The sequence below is a fragment of the Astatotilapia calliptera genome, chromosome 3 (genome assembly GCF_900246225.1).
Source record: "Astatotilapia calliptera chromosome 3, fAstCal1.2, whole genome shotgun sequence".
Taxonomy (NCBI): domain Eukaryota; kingdom Metazoa; phylum Chordata; class Actinopteri; order Cichliformes; family Cichlidae; genus Astatotilapia; species Astatotilapia calliptera.
Window position 1 is genome coordinate 30,583,344 of NC_039304.1, and position 13,437 is coordinate 30,596,780.

At 40.3% G+C, this 13,437-nt stretch overlaps 1 protein-coding gene across 1 annotated transcript in view; it reads left to right on the forward strand.

Moving 5' to 3' along the window:
• dysf (dysferlin, limb girdle muscular dystrophy 2B (autosomal recessive)) overlaps positions 1 to 13,437 on the forward strand; it is a 104,506-nt gene that overhangs the window by 71,666 nt on the left and 19,403 nt on the right. The window contains 5 exon segments of the mRNA XM_026162776.1: positions 9,099 to 9,227; positions 9,477 to 9,632; positions 9,813 to 9,904; positions 12,295 to 12,465; positions 13,097 to 13,239. Of these exon segments, the coding sequence (XP_026018561.1) occupies positions 9,099 to 9,227; positions 9,477 to 9,632; positions 9,813 to 9,904; positions 12,295 to 12,465; positions 13,097 to 13,239 (691 nt within the window).

Below are 13,437 nucleotides of genomic sequence, written 5' to 3' on the forward strand. Positions count from 1 at the left end.
TTTTTCCCTGTTAAGGCATATGTTAACTCACATTCCACAAAGTTTACTTATTGTATATGGTGTGGTTTCCTGGCCTTCATAAATAAAAGATTAATAGACGCTAAAAGGTAATTGTCAGCTTTGAGCTGAAAGGTTTGCAGCTATTATTTTTATGATTTGTGTAGTTTCAGACCAAAAATAAAGATCATGTTCAATTACAAGAGTTTACCTATTTAATTTACATAGTATTTATTGTATTTTTATTCTTTTTCATTAGTATTGTAAGTCACATAATAATTGGAAAAGGGTTGTACATTGTTTTGGGGTTTTGTATTTCTTCTGTTGACGCTTTTGTCATAAAAATAACCCTGACGTGCATTGTGGGGGGGGGGGGGAGACAGTTTTATTCAGTGGTAATCTGACACTATCTTCCAAAATGCTTATTTAACATCTCCATCAATGTGCATGTACACTGTCACTAAATAAACAGACACTTTTTTTCTTTTGTTTTATTTCTAGGGGAACAGTTTTTTTGGGACTGGGAAAGTACCCCTTAATGAACCACCATTATACTTTAGACCCTTGGTATTTACTTTGCAGTTTGTGTCTTGCAGACATAAACTGCGAAACTTAATGTAAATGTACAAAGTGGACCTTTCATCTTACAAAGCAACAAATGTATTAGATTGCCTTATCAGATATTTTTAGAAACAATAAAACATTCCGTTAAATTCCAATTCCGTTAAATACACCTAAGATGCTTACATAAATCCAAGAGATGGCCCGTGTCCTTTTTTCAGTGTATGCGTATATGCTTTTAATTTACCCAAAATAAACAGCAATAAAATATTGCATCTTGAGATGTAAAAGTGAAAGACTACACCATTTCTATCTGGGGACACTGGCTTTCGGAAATGTGCTCATAGTTAGTTAGCTTGGAGTCAAGGCTGGACTGGGACAAAAAATCGGCCCGGGCATTTTGACTAGAGACCGGCCCACCAGGATAAAGATTGAAAATGTGACATCATTCAGGGGTAAAACCGCAAAGGATTCTGGGAAGTTGTGGCAAGCGGTACTAGCGCACGCAGGCTTTCAATTGAACTCAGTTACACAGCGATAAAAAGAAACCCAAAAAATGTCAAGAAGCTGTTGTATTATTAACTGCAATAGCCGGTCGCATGACAGCCACGGGAAGCCGACGGGTAAAGAGATCGTTTTTTTTTTTGTTTTGTTTTTTTATCGGATTACGTCGTTGAAGAGAAATTTTTTAAGCCATGTTTCCGAAGTAAGAGCCGACGGATGGTCTGGATATACCAAATATAATGTCTCAGAACACTCCAGCACACATGTTAGTCTGCTCCAAGCATTCCCACAAAGGTCAGTCTGCTGTTGTAGTTAATACGTCATTTTTCTTAACATAATTGGTGATATAGGTTACAAGCAAGTCTGGCGCTGAACAGAAATTGTCGCGCTATGCTCCTTTATTTATTGTGTTTATTGTGCATAAATAGTGAATTGTCCTGACACAATATTGCGTTTCGCTTCTGTTATTACCATGGTACATTGACGAAAACATATACTTTTATTCACAGGGTAAAACAGTTGTTTTGTATCACTAATTGTCCAGTGCGATTACAGCATACAATATTATTGTCACTACTACATTTCTGTAATGCTACCAGAAATTATTTCCACTGCTAATTAATTACCGTTGAGCTCAAAGGTTATATTAATAAACGGTTAACGAATGTGTATTTATGAAGACGATTTGTGAGACTGGTAAACTTACCTTTGTTCGTACGATGGTCTTTCGTTCTACACGGTGCATTTCAAGGTCCTGTACCCATCCGTCGGTAAACTGTACCTGGGCTTGTTGCAGTGACCTGAAGTTACTAAACTTCATGAGTGTATGCACTCACTCCAAGAACCGTATGATTATAAATCTGAGCGTGGTGAAAGTTGGGCAGCACGCTAATGTCTTTTGTCCACTCTGTGTGCTCGTAAGGGTCTGACCCTTTCACTCCTTTGATTTTTTCCTCGTATTTTTCTTTGACTTTTCGTCGAGTCTGTCTTTGTACGGACCGGCATGGTTCTCCTTTTGTTTTGTACATTCCTTTTTTGTGCGGCAAAGAAAAAAACAAGAAGGTATTGGAACGAGAGAATGAACGTTTTGCGGTGCTGCAAATGCTTGCGTTTGATGCGGTACTTGGATTGTTTTGCCACGAGTTCCCAGCATGCAATGCACGAAAATCACGTGATTGCTAAACAAGGGGGAGGGTGCATCCGGCCTCCTCGGCTGTAATTGGTCCAGCCCAGAGTCGATCATGACCAATTGGCCAATCCAACACCTTTCATTATATATACCCTTCCTAAAACAATAAAAAAAAATTAAAAAAAATAAATAAATAAAAAATCCATTGGCCCATAAAAACAAAAAATCGCCAGCGGCCCACCGGGCAAATGCCCGGTATGCCCGATGGCCAGTCCAGCTATGCTTGGAGTCCCAACAATTAATTGATGTGTAATTCATGCACCTTGGACTTGTATGGACAGAAATTGACTTTTACCATACCCTTATTTCTGAGAGTATAATAGGGTAAAGGTAACAGTAGCAGAAAGAATAAAAAACTGAGAAAGTAATAAGAAAACATGAAAAAGATGGAGACGCCTTTAGCCTTTGTTCCTTTTTCTTAAAACCCGTTCATTGCTCTAAACCTCACCATTTAAATCATTTATCTGCCCTAATGCCAGTTCACTCTGTCAGTCTGTCATTCCCCTCCTCCCCCTCTCTTCTCATGCTCCATCATCACAAGTCTCGGCATCGTGACATTCTGTCCGTTTCCCTAACTTCTTCATCCATGACTCATCCATGTTGAATTTGCTTTGGGAACACCACAGTGGGAGAGATTCAGGGAAAAGGCTGTGCTCTGATGTTGGCGACTCCGAAATGAGCCGTCGTCAATGTTTGTCTATAGTCTGGTCCTTTAAGAGTCTGCCGCCATCCCAGGAGCAACCCTTGATCGCCCACGCTCTGTTCAACCCTTATCCCGTTTCTCTTGGCCCAAACGGCGACCTTTCCTTCCACCGGGATTCAAAGCACACGTCAGTCTCTTGTCTGATTCCCAAACAAATGACTAATCATGTCAGAATGTTGCCTTTTTTATTACTCTTTAATTAGAGCTCTAACCTCTGCCTTGAAAGCCCTTTCACATCATCACAGCAATAACAACAGGTTGTCTGCATGTACCCTGACATACATGTTGTACAAAGTCAAAATCAAGGGCTTAAAAGTAAAATATTAGTAATTGATAGGCTTTAAGTGTATTTATTAATATTATTAAATCACATAGCAACACAGTTAGTCATGAATCTAATGAAAAAAACGTTTAAAAATAGGTTTTAACATCCAGAGATTTTCCATAAAAGCCATGCTATATGTGCTGTAATGTCAAATAATATTTCTTTGCCTCTTTCTTTATATGAAACCATTAAAGTAGAGCTCAAACTAAATGGCACAGTAGAGAACAATTACATCTTGCCCAATAGTCATTGACCCTTGAAAGACTCTTTCCATTTTTCTAGTGGTTGTATTTTTTTCAGTCAGGAGCCTATTAAATGGTTTCACCCTGGCCGATGGAAACACATCTAAGTCACCTCTGAGTTTTTGCGACATTTCAAAACTTTGCTCAAAATTCAGTTGACAGTTGGATGGAAACTAGTGAAATGACCAGTGAGCCACTGATTCCATCGTCACGTTGCCTCACTTTCACCCTTTCACCGACCAGCTCGGTGCCAACACCTCCTTTTGATTTACTCCCCCCTGCCCCTCTCCACTTTTCTCCCACTCTGTTTCCTTTATGTCTTTGACAAGTCCTTAACTCAGATCTGCTACTGTCACAGAGAAATTAGCTGCTGTTTCCAACCTTTTTCAACCTCTTTTTCTGATTTCCTCTGACCTTTCACTGTCTTTGGGTAGCAACTGTCAGCAGACACAGTTTCCAGCCCTTGCTCTGACCTGAGGAAAATTTGCTTACTTTTCTTCTCAGCCTTGGCTTTGTGCTCCCCTCATTTTGTCACCTTTCTGGTTCTGTTTCCATCTCCTCCCGCTGCTGCAAAAACTTTTTCGGTTACATCACCAATTTAGCACACTGGTGTGCCACTCATATGAAGGTGGACAAGAAAATGACATTCGAAAAGGGCTAAATATTTGAGAACAAGTGAAAATAGAGACTTTGCTAAAAAAATAAATAAACTGGCATAAATGGGAGAATAAAATTAATTGTCTGGAAGAATAATGCAATCCACTAGAGAATAAGTAAATACCACAAAGATTTTCTTCATCAGAATGAATGAAAATGTTCACTGCATGTATTATTGTAGGGTCTTTACCTTACAATATGAAGCGTCTTGAGCCAACTGTTGTTGTGATTTGGTACTATATAAATAACACGGAACTGAATTGAACTTCAGTGTGGCCAGTTCCCCGCTATCACTATAGAAAAAAGTCAAAATTAAGAAAGACCTTTTTTTTTTTTTTTTTTTTTTAAACATATGTTTTTATCATCATATTGTACGAGACTCCTCAGACCAGACAATGTCCTTCCAATCTTCTAGTGTCCAGTTTTGACAATAGAAGCTTGTGTGAATTGTAGCTTGCGTTTCCTGTTCTTGGCTGACATAAGTGACACTCGGTATGGTCTTCTGCTACTGTAGCCAATCTTCTTGTGAATTAAGAGATACTATTTTGCAAATCTTCATTTGGAAAATAGAAAACACCCTGGTTATTGTGTTACAGCTCAAAGCAGTCCAGCTGTTCTCCTCTGACCTCTGGTATCAGTGAGGCATTTTTACCCCTAGAAGTGCCGCTCACTGCATATTTTCTCTTTTTCCTGACCACTCTCCATTTGGTCATCCTAGTATCGGCAGTTTCTGAAATACTCAGACCAGCCTGTCTGTCACCAATTACCATGTGACATTCAAAATCATTTAAATCAGCTTCATTTTGATGATAAGTTTGAAGTACAGCTAAATGCATGGGTTTGCTGTCAGACAAAGCCTTGGGTTTTGCCACTATGATGCTTCAGCTGCAACAGTGTTTGAATAAAATAAGTTTGAAAGCACCAAAAAGTTCACATAAAACTTACTTTACATTATCGGGCTAAATACATGGTTAAACATGATGAAGACAAAGGCTGTGTTAGACAGACATGATAGCAATATGCTCTGTCAACACGCAATGATTAGCACAAAGATAATGCTATGCTTTGCTAGCAATGCTAATATCAAAGCTAATATTTCTCCATATACTATTTTACAGCTGTAATAATCTGTGTGGAGTTACATGTATTTTGTGTTTCCTACCGTTTAGTAAGATTTATTAGCTCCAGTTTCAGCAACGCAGACATCTTTGAACTTAAACTTAAAAAGGCAGGAGGTATGGCACAGTCAAGACCGTGTTAATGCTCTGGTTTGAAACATGCAAACAAATGACACTAAGGCTACGTGCACACTAATGCGTTTTTGTTTAAAAACGCATCGTTTTCTCTCCGTCTTGGCCTCTCGTCTGAGACGGCATTTTCGCTCATGGAAAACGCAGCGTTTACAAAACTCTCTCGAAAACGGATACATTTGAAAATGGTGCTTTCGCGTCGCAGTGTGGACAGTGAAAACGCAGACTTTGTAAAACGATGATGCATGTTAGTCATATGATGCAGTCATGTGACCAATTAAACTAAGATAGCGGAGGGCATTATACAGCAGTTGTTTTGTTTTTCTACTTTATACTTTTGTGTTACTCGCAGCAACAACTCCACATCATTGTTAGTCCATTTAAAAAAACTCTGTGCCTTTCCTCGACATTTTGCCGCGACGTTTCAAAGAGTAAATAAGCGGCAGACAGAAATAAGCGGCAGACAGAAATGAGGCAGGTCGAATCTTCTTGCATTTCAAGCATGCACAGTACTGGAACGTAAGCGTTTTCGTCCATTTCAATGTGGACACACAACTCTGTGAAAACGACTGAAAACGCTAGTGTGGACGCGAAGCGTTTTCGGATGAAAACGCTGTTTTCAAATCTATCCAGGCTAGTGTGGACGTAGCCTAAAGGGTTATCATTGCATTTAAATGTGACACCAAGTCCTAATCAAGCATCCAAACATGAGCAAGAGTCAGTTGAAGTTTTTTATGTGGTATTTCACTAAGTTCATGTTTGTCACATCTGATTTTTATGCAGGGCACATGATACATGGTTTATCTCATTGTGTACAATGACCTTAAAGTTAATACAGGCTAGAAGAAAGAGTATAATGCTAATGCTAGTGCATAGCTTGTAACACTCTAAAAGTTAGCTAGCACTAAAGTGATTTATAGCAATTAAAAAAAAAAAACATTCATGATTTAAACAATTTGGTAAACCAAGTCATAAAACAGCTTTGACTGGTGACATTCAGGAACAAGAGCTGTGATTGCCACTGTGGTTTCTAGTGGGTGCGCTGCATTTTTTTTTTTTTTTTTTTTACTTTCTTGCTGTCTTACATCAGCCTTTACCTCATCTCCTAATTTTTCCATTTTACCTTCTTTGTACTGTCCTTTTCAATCCACACAGTGATGTTCTCTCAAACCTTGGGCTTACTCCACTGCTTCCACACTCTGACCACTCATTTCACATCTTTGCTTCTGCCCTGCAACAGACAGCAGAACTGGTTAGTTTTGCTTCTGTCACAAAGACACCGCTGTTACCACCCTTGTTATGACTTCGCCTGTCTCTTGGCGTCTCCTTTCCCACCGCCTTCCATCTCCATTGGTATTGGGTGCATTTCCAAACTTGTCTTGCTCTGTTGAGAACAAGCCAGCTATTTCTTAGTCAGAACCAATGGCTTTTTTGAGTCTCTGCTTCATGGTAGATGTCAGTACAAGTTCAAAGTGTTATTTTGAGCTTTTTTAAAAGAAAGAAAAATAAAATGCAAACTGTTAACTGGTGAATTTGAGAAGGTGACCTTTAACGTTTTGATCGAGAAAGGTTTGCTATTTTCTGTCTTTTTTTTCATGTAAGGTTAATTTAGCTAAACTTTATATCAAAAACGTAATTTCTAAGTACATTTTCTATAAGTGATATGATTTAATCATATCGTGGTTTAATCAGCAAGGTATCTGTTTAGTACCTGTGTGTATCCTATACATTATTAACTGTATATGCTTTGCCAGAGCCTTTTTCTCCATGCTCTGCCTTGCCCTTTTGGGTTTGGTGTTGAAGTACTGAAATGAATCGCTGTTTCCAGACCTTTCATTCATTTACATCACCCCCGTCGTCGGTATGTTTCCACAGTTCCTGCCCCCATTCCTGCTTTTCCAACTCTTTCACCTCTCTCCTTTCACAGCATTAACCGTACACCCTTCATTTCATCCAACACAACCCCCTTGTTTCTCCTCATTTCCTAACAATCCTCTTTCCTCCCCTTCCCAGTTTAATAACAAAGTAAATGGAAAGCATCTCATTGCTTTCACAACCTTTCTCCTCCCTCTTTCAATTCATTTTGAAAAAGTGCTTGCAAGACCACTGTCTTAGTTTCTGCATAACTTGAAAAAAACATTTGCAAGAAAGAAACAACAGCCTTTTGTTTAACAACAATCTTCCAATAATGAGATTTGGGAGTGCACATGTTCCCCCAGCAACAGGTTGTTATCACAGGGTCACTGGCTGGTTTGTTGGACTGCGTAAGTGGAGACTTTAGCAAGCATTTCACCAGCAAATCCCATTAACATCCAACAGCCACTCGCAACTGGTTGGGGAATATGTGTTTTTCCCTCACAGATGGTTGCCAGATGGTCACAGATCAGTCTCTGTGCCTGTGTGACTGGAGCTCATTTCAGTCTATCCTACTTTTTCATCATAATTGTTACAGATGCGAAATTTCAAACACAAAAGTGACTGGTGTCACAACCTGTAGCTGGTGACAAATATGAGATTTCAGTTGGCTGCCTCTTTCACATACTAGATTGTGACTTTCCAGAACTTGATAAGCTGAAGAAAGTCAATGAATTTGACTGAGTTAGTGAAGTAGAAAATCATCACTAATGAAAACAAATTAATCTAGTCATGCTTTGGACCCATTGAATTCTCACACATGTGTATCTAATTTGAAAAAAAACTTGATAAACTTGATAATGTCTTAAAAACTGAACATGAATTAGATGTAAACACCACTGTTATTCTTATATATTGATGAGCTCTTTAGCTTTGCATGATTCACAGCTTAAAATAAGCCTTGTGTATCTTTTACTGGACCTCAATTCATCCATGTTTGGCTTCTCCCTATTTTGACCAACTTTATTGTGATTGGCTGTCCCTCATAAAAGGCTTGAACATCAGGTGGTCTCCTCTGTGGACACTTTGCGTTGCATGCATCTGCATGCATCCGAGGCAGTGGACTTCAGTGAAGTATAACAGGAATGATTACTCAGCCGTGGTGCCTCCAGCTGCCTGTGTCCTTGTCTGCAACAGAGTATAATTGAGGCCTTGGGGATATCCCCTCTCTATGACATCATGCAGATCCAAGACTTGGAAAACCTCAGTCTGAAGGCTGAGCTTTTGGCTCACAGGGATTACTTTTACATACTCTGAATTCATTATTTGAAATTTTAAACATGTTGATTGCGACAGATCCAAAAAGCATTTTCTTTCTCATTCTCTGCGTTTACATTCACAGCCCCTCTTCTTCTTTCTCTTTGTCTGCTCACCAATTTTCATTGGCTCTGATGTTTTCATGTTCACTACTCTAAATAGTAAGCATATGATGTGTCCTCCTTCCATACCCCAAGCGTCTCTTCCTTTTATTCCTTTCTGAGTCTTCTGTAATTTAAAATATGTCTTTCATTCTGTCATCTCCACATCTTGTTGCGCTGTGGACTTTCATCCATCTCTGCCCCTCTTTTACACTCTCTTAAATGTCTTTTTTTTTCTTTTTTTTCTCCTACCTCCTTATTCTGCTTTTCCTCTTTCTCTTTTTTTTTTTTTTTTGCCCCAAACGTATCTATTACTTTGTAATGTGTGAGTCAGCTATTAAAATAGACCTGTTTTAGGGCTAAATAAACTCCTATCCCGCTCTGCTCTTCCTCCTCAGGTGTATGACCGGGAGCTGGAGAAGATCGAGGATTTTAAAGGACTTTCTGATTTCTGCCAAACATTCAAACTGTACAGAGGAAAGACTCAAGATGAAGGAGAAGATCCCTCAGTGGTGGGAGAGTTCAAGGTAAATGCAAAGTTTAAAAGTTGTTCGGTCGAGTCTCACTATTTGCCATTTTCTTCTAGTCGCCACATTGCAAGTTGTTGCAGCCTGATGTGAAGTTACGTATCACATATCACATGCTAAATTGTGCCTAGAGCTTATCTCGATTCATTCATCTTTGTCGGTACTTATTAATTTAAAAGCTTCCTTTACACCACTTCACATCTACTTCTTTAATTCACAATCCCTCCACCCCTCTCCCTTATGAACCAGGGCATGTTTAAGATCTACCCCCTGCCAGATGACCCCGGTGCCCCTGTTCCCCCAAGGCAGTTCAGAAAGCTGCCTCCCAATGGCATCGAGGAGTGCTTGGTCCGAGTCTACATCATCCAGGCTCATGGACTCCAGCCCAAAGACCCCAATGGGAAGGTATAAGGGGAGAAAGGGAGAGAAATGTAGAAGAGGATGGCTAGAAAATGTAACCAGAATTAGGTACTCATGGTTAGGATACTCATTAAGGTCAAGGAAAAGATTTGTACCAAGGAGGGTATAAGTGATACCAAGGAAATAGAAGATGACATGAGTTAACAGAAAGCTTGTTGTTCTCAGTGTGACCCGTATGTGAAGATCACGCTGGGGAAGAAGTCAGTCAACGACCATGAAAACTACATCCCCTGTACACTGGACCCAGTCTTTGGAAAGTACGTACACTAATGCCTCTTTGGTCTGTCCCTCTTTCCCCCCTTTCTGTCTATCTGTGCCTAAAACCAAAAGTCTGGACTTCCCCGATCTTGCTGACTCGGAGGCGATCCACAGACTTTCAGAGTCTCTGGTCTAGAGGCAGGCTTCCTTAAACTTCACTCCTCTATCCTCTGTTATTCCATGCAAACCAGCACACCCTGGCACATATTTCATACCACTTGACATTTTCAGTGCCATAAACCGCAATGGTTCACAGGGAACTGAATACCTACCCATGGGTTCCTGTTAATTGATGAATTGTTTTATATTGAATGTCTTAATATCAATAAAATGTTAAAAAACAAAATACAGAACAGGAAAATATACCATGAGAAACTATTTATTACACAATTTACACAGGGGTAGGATGAAGTGTACACATGTTGCACTGTTGTCACGTATCATGTATAAAGGTCCCAATCTGTCCCCAAGTTAAAAGGATGTGGATTCAGTCTGTATCTAACTGTGCCACAAATCTTTGTGTATGTGTAGAGGGATGAAGGTTGTATGTCCCGGCTGATTCCTAGTTTGGACAAAAATAATAATAATTGAGGTTGCAGTACAAAAACTAACTTTTAAATGTTATTCTTTAACTAAACTGAAGTTTAAATTTTGCATTTGTTTATATTCAGCACTCTGGGACTGATTATGCTCATTTCCACATCCTCATGTTTATTCTTGAGCTCTACTAGAGTCGCTTTGCAAACTTCAAATATTTGTTAATCTTATATTAGGACTTGTTCCTCTGTCTGTTTACCTCTAGCTGTTTTACTGCCCTTCCTTTTAAGGCCACCTCCTTGTTAAGCTAACTTCCCTGTGATTGGATGTCCTTTACAAACAGAAGGTTTGGGTGGGGCTATTGTGCTCACAGACAGAGCAGTTTCCCTCTAATGACTACATCCACTCTGACACCATACAGAGCCTAAGAGCAGACAAAAACTGCCTGAAACCTGAGCATTGTGCTCACAGGGATTACTTATACATATACAGAATGTATTATTTGAACCTTTGCTCATTTGCCATGTTTAATATCAACTTCAACCATCATATACATAAGCATAATTAAAAGTTATTTGAAAAAAAGTAATCAATTGGTGGTCGATAAAGCAAATAGACTTTTTTGGAGACTAATAAAACCAGCTGAGTATGAGACGTCATCAGCAGGTGGCCTCTTTGCTTAGTTGGTAATCCAGCTCTGGTGATTGCTGCATAAATTTAGCATGAAGCAGTGTTATAGAGAACTTTTGTATAATTTTATTAAAGCTTCTCTCTATCTTTTTTAGAGCTAATAAAATATAATGACTTTAAAAGAAGCTGACAAAATGAAACTAAAGAGGGTACAATAATAAAACATGGATTCTTAAAATAATTAAAAGACAATCCATTGTAAAATGTTCATAAAACAAAAAAATCTTGATTAAAAAAACCCAACTAACTATCCTCTAACTATTCTATTCCACTTATCCTTATTCAGCTTCACAGTGGGCAGGAGCCTATCCCACCTACAATAGGGCGAGAGGCGGGGTACACACTGGTCAGGTCGCCAGTCTGACCCAGTTCTAACACAGACCCACAACCATTCAAACCTATGGGAAATGTAGAATAACCATTTAACCTAACCCCACTAAGTGCATGTCTTTGGACTGTGAGAGTACCCAGAGAAACCAGACAGACACAGGGACAGCTCTGCAAACTCATGTCTTACATGATGATGATGAGGATGATGAGGATCCAGTCTAAATACATGACTCAGAATTATTTCCATAAGCACACATACTGAATTCACTCTGTCACTCTTTCGTATGCTTGTTACTCTATTTTGTGTCCTTCGCCCTTATGTGTGTTTTCTTGCCAGTAGGGGTCACTACACACAAACCAATCAGAGCACCAGACCACAGTAGAGCAGAAACTTGGTGCACATCAGAGCTCCGACTGCTGGCTGTAAACTGCTCTCAGTCAGTGTGACAAGTCAGTGCACACCAGCGTTCTGCTAAAATGTCTTTCCATAGACTCATGAAGACGGCAACAGGGGGATAGGCTTGACAAATGTCCTAGCAGACCAGCACACATTACTCATCACAGGAGTGAAACTTAAGAAGTTCCTTCAAGTGGACGTGCAGATTTATGCTCCTTTTCCAGGAGGTTTTATCTGACATTGCATGTTAGGACATAATTTTGGCCTTAAAAACCACAAAAATTGTATCTGCATTTCAATCACTTCTACATGCATTTAAAATGTGATCACAATTCCTGTCATTGATGTGGTCACACAAACGCGTGAGAGGCCACTGGAAAGCTCCTAATGCCTGAACCAAAGCTGAAAATCCTTTTCTGCTTTCCTTTTCTACAGGATGTTTGAGCTCACATGTTCTCTCCCACTGGAAAAGGACCTTCGCGTGATGCTGTACGACCACGACATGCTCACCAAAGACGAGAAGATCGGCGAGACGGTGATTGACCTGGAGAACCGCTTCCTGTCCAAATATGGAGCCATGTGTGGCCTGCCACAGTCATATCATGTGTGAGGAGACATTTTTTTCTGTTTATTAAGCTTAAACTGAATTTCAATTAAACTGATAAATTTAGACCCTGAACTGTTCCAGATGTCACCCAACAGAAATGGATGTGAGAACAAAACCTTTTTTTTGTGACAATGATTATAGACAGACGAGATCGCGGATACAAGCGGCGGAAATGAGCTTCCTCCGAAGGGTGGCTGGCCTTCCTTAGAGATAGGGTGAGAAGTTCGGCCATCCGGGAGGGGCTCAGAGTAGAGCAGCTGCTGCTCCACATCGAAAGGAGCCAGCTGAGGTGGTTCGGGCATCTGACAAGGATGCCCCCCGGGCGCCTCCTGGGTGAGGTGTTCCAGGCATGTCCCACCGGGAGGAGGCCCCGGGGCAGACCCAGGACACGCTGGAGAGATTATATCTCTCGGCTGGCCTGGGAACGCCTTGGTATTCCCCCGGACAAGCTGGAGGAGGTGGCTGGGGAGAGGGAGGTCTGGGCCTCTTTGCTTAGGCTGCTGCCCCCGCGACCCGGCCCCGGACAAAGCGGATGAAGATGGATGGATGGATGGATGGATGGATTATAGACAGATATAACAAAATAAATAAGACTTTATTTATATTATTTTTTTGTCTCTCACCTGTTAGATCTGGAGTAAACCAGTGGCGAGACCAGCTGACACCCACGCAGCTGCTATACAGATTCTGTGAGAGAAGAAATCTGCGGAAGCCAGTCTATGAAGACGAAGCAGTCCGCTTCAAAGGAGAACGATACATCGCTGCCGACCTCGGTGAGTGACCATTCCTCACAATTCAACTGAAGTATATAAACACGTGCAATAATAAATCTATACCGTTCGTTATATTGATACATTTACTGTATATAGATATGAAATACTTGAGCTGTACATTGATCAGGCATACAGTTTAGAGCACTGTCACTGAATCAGAGCATCTCCAAACCTCCCGCTATTATGGGATGTTGCCGG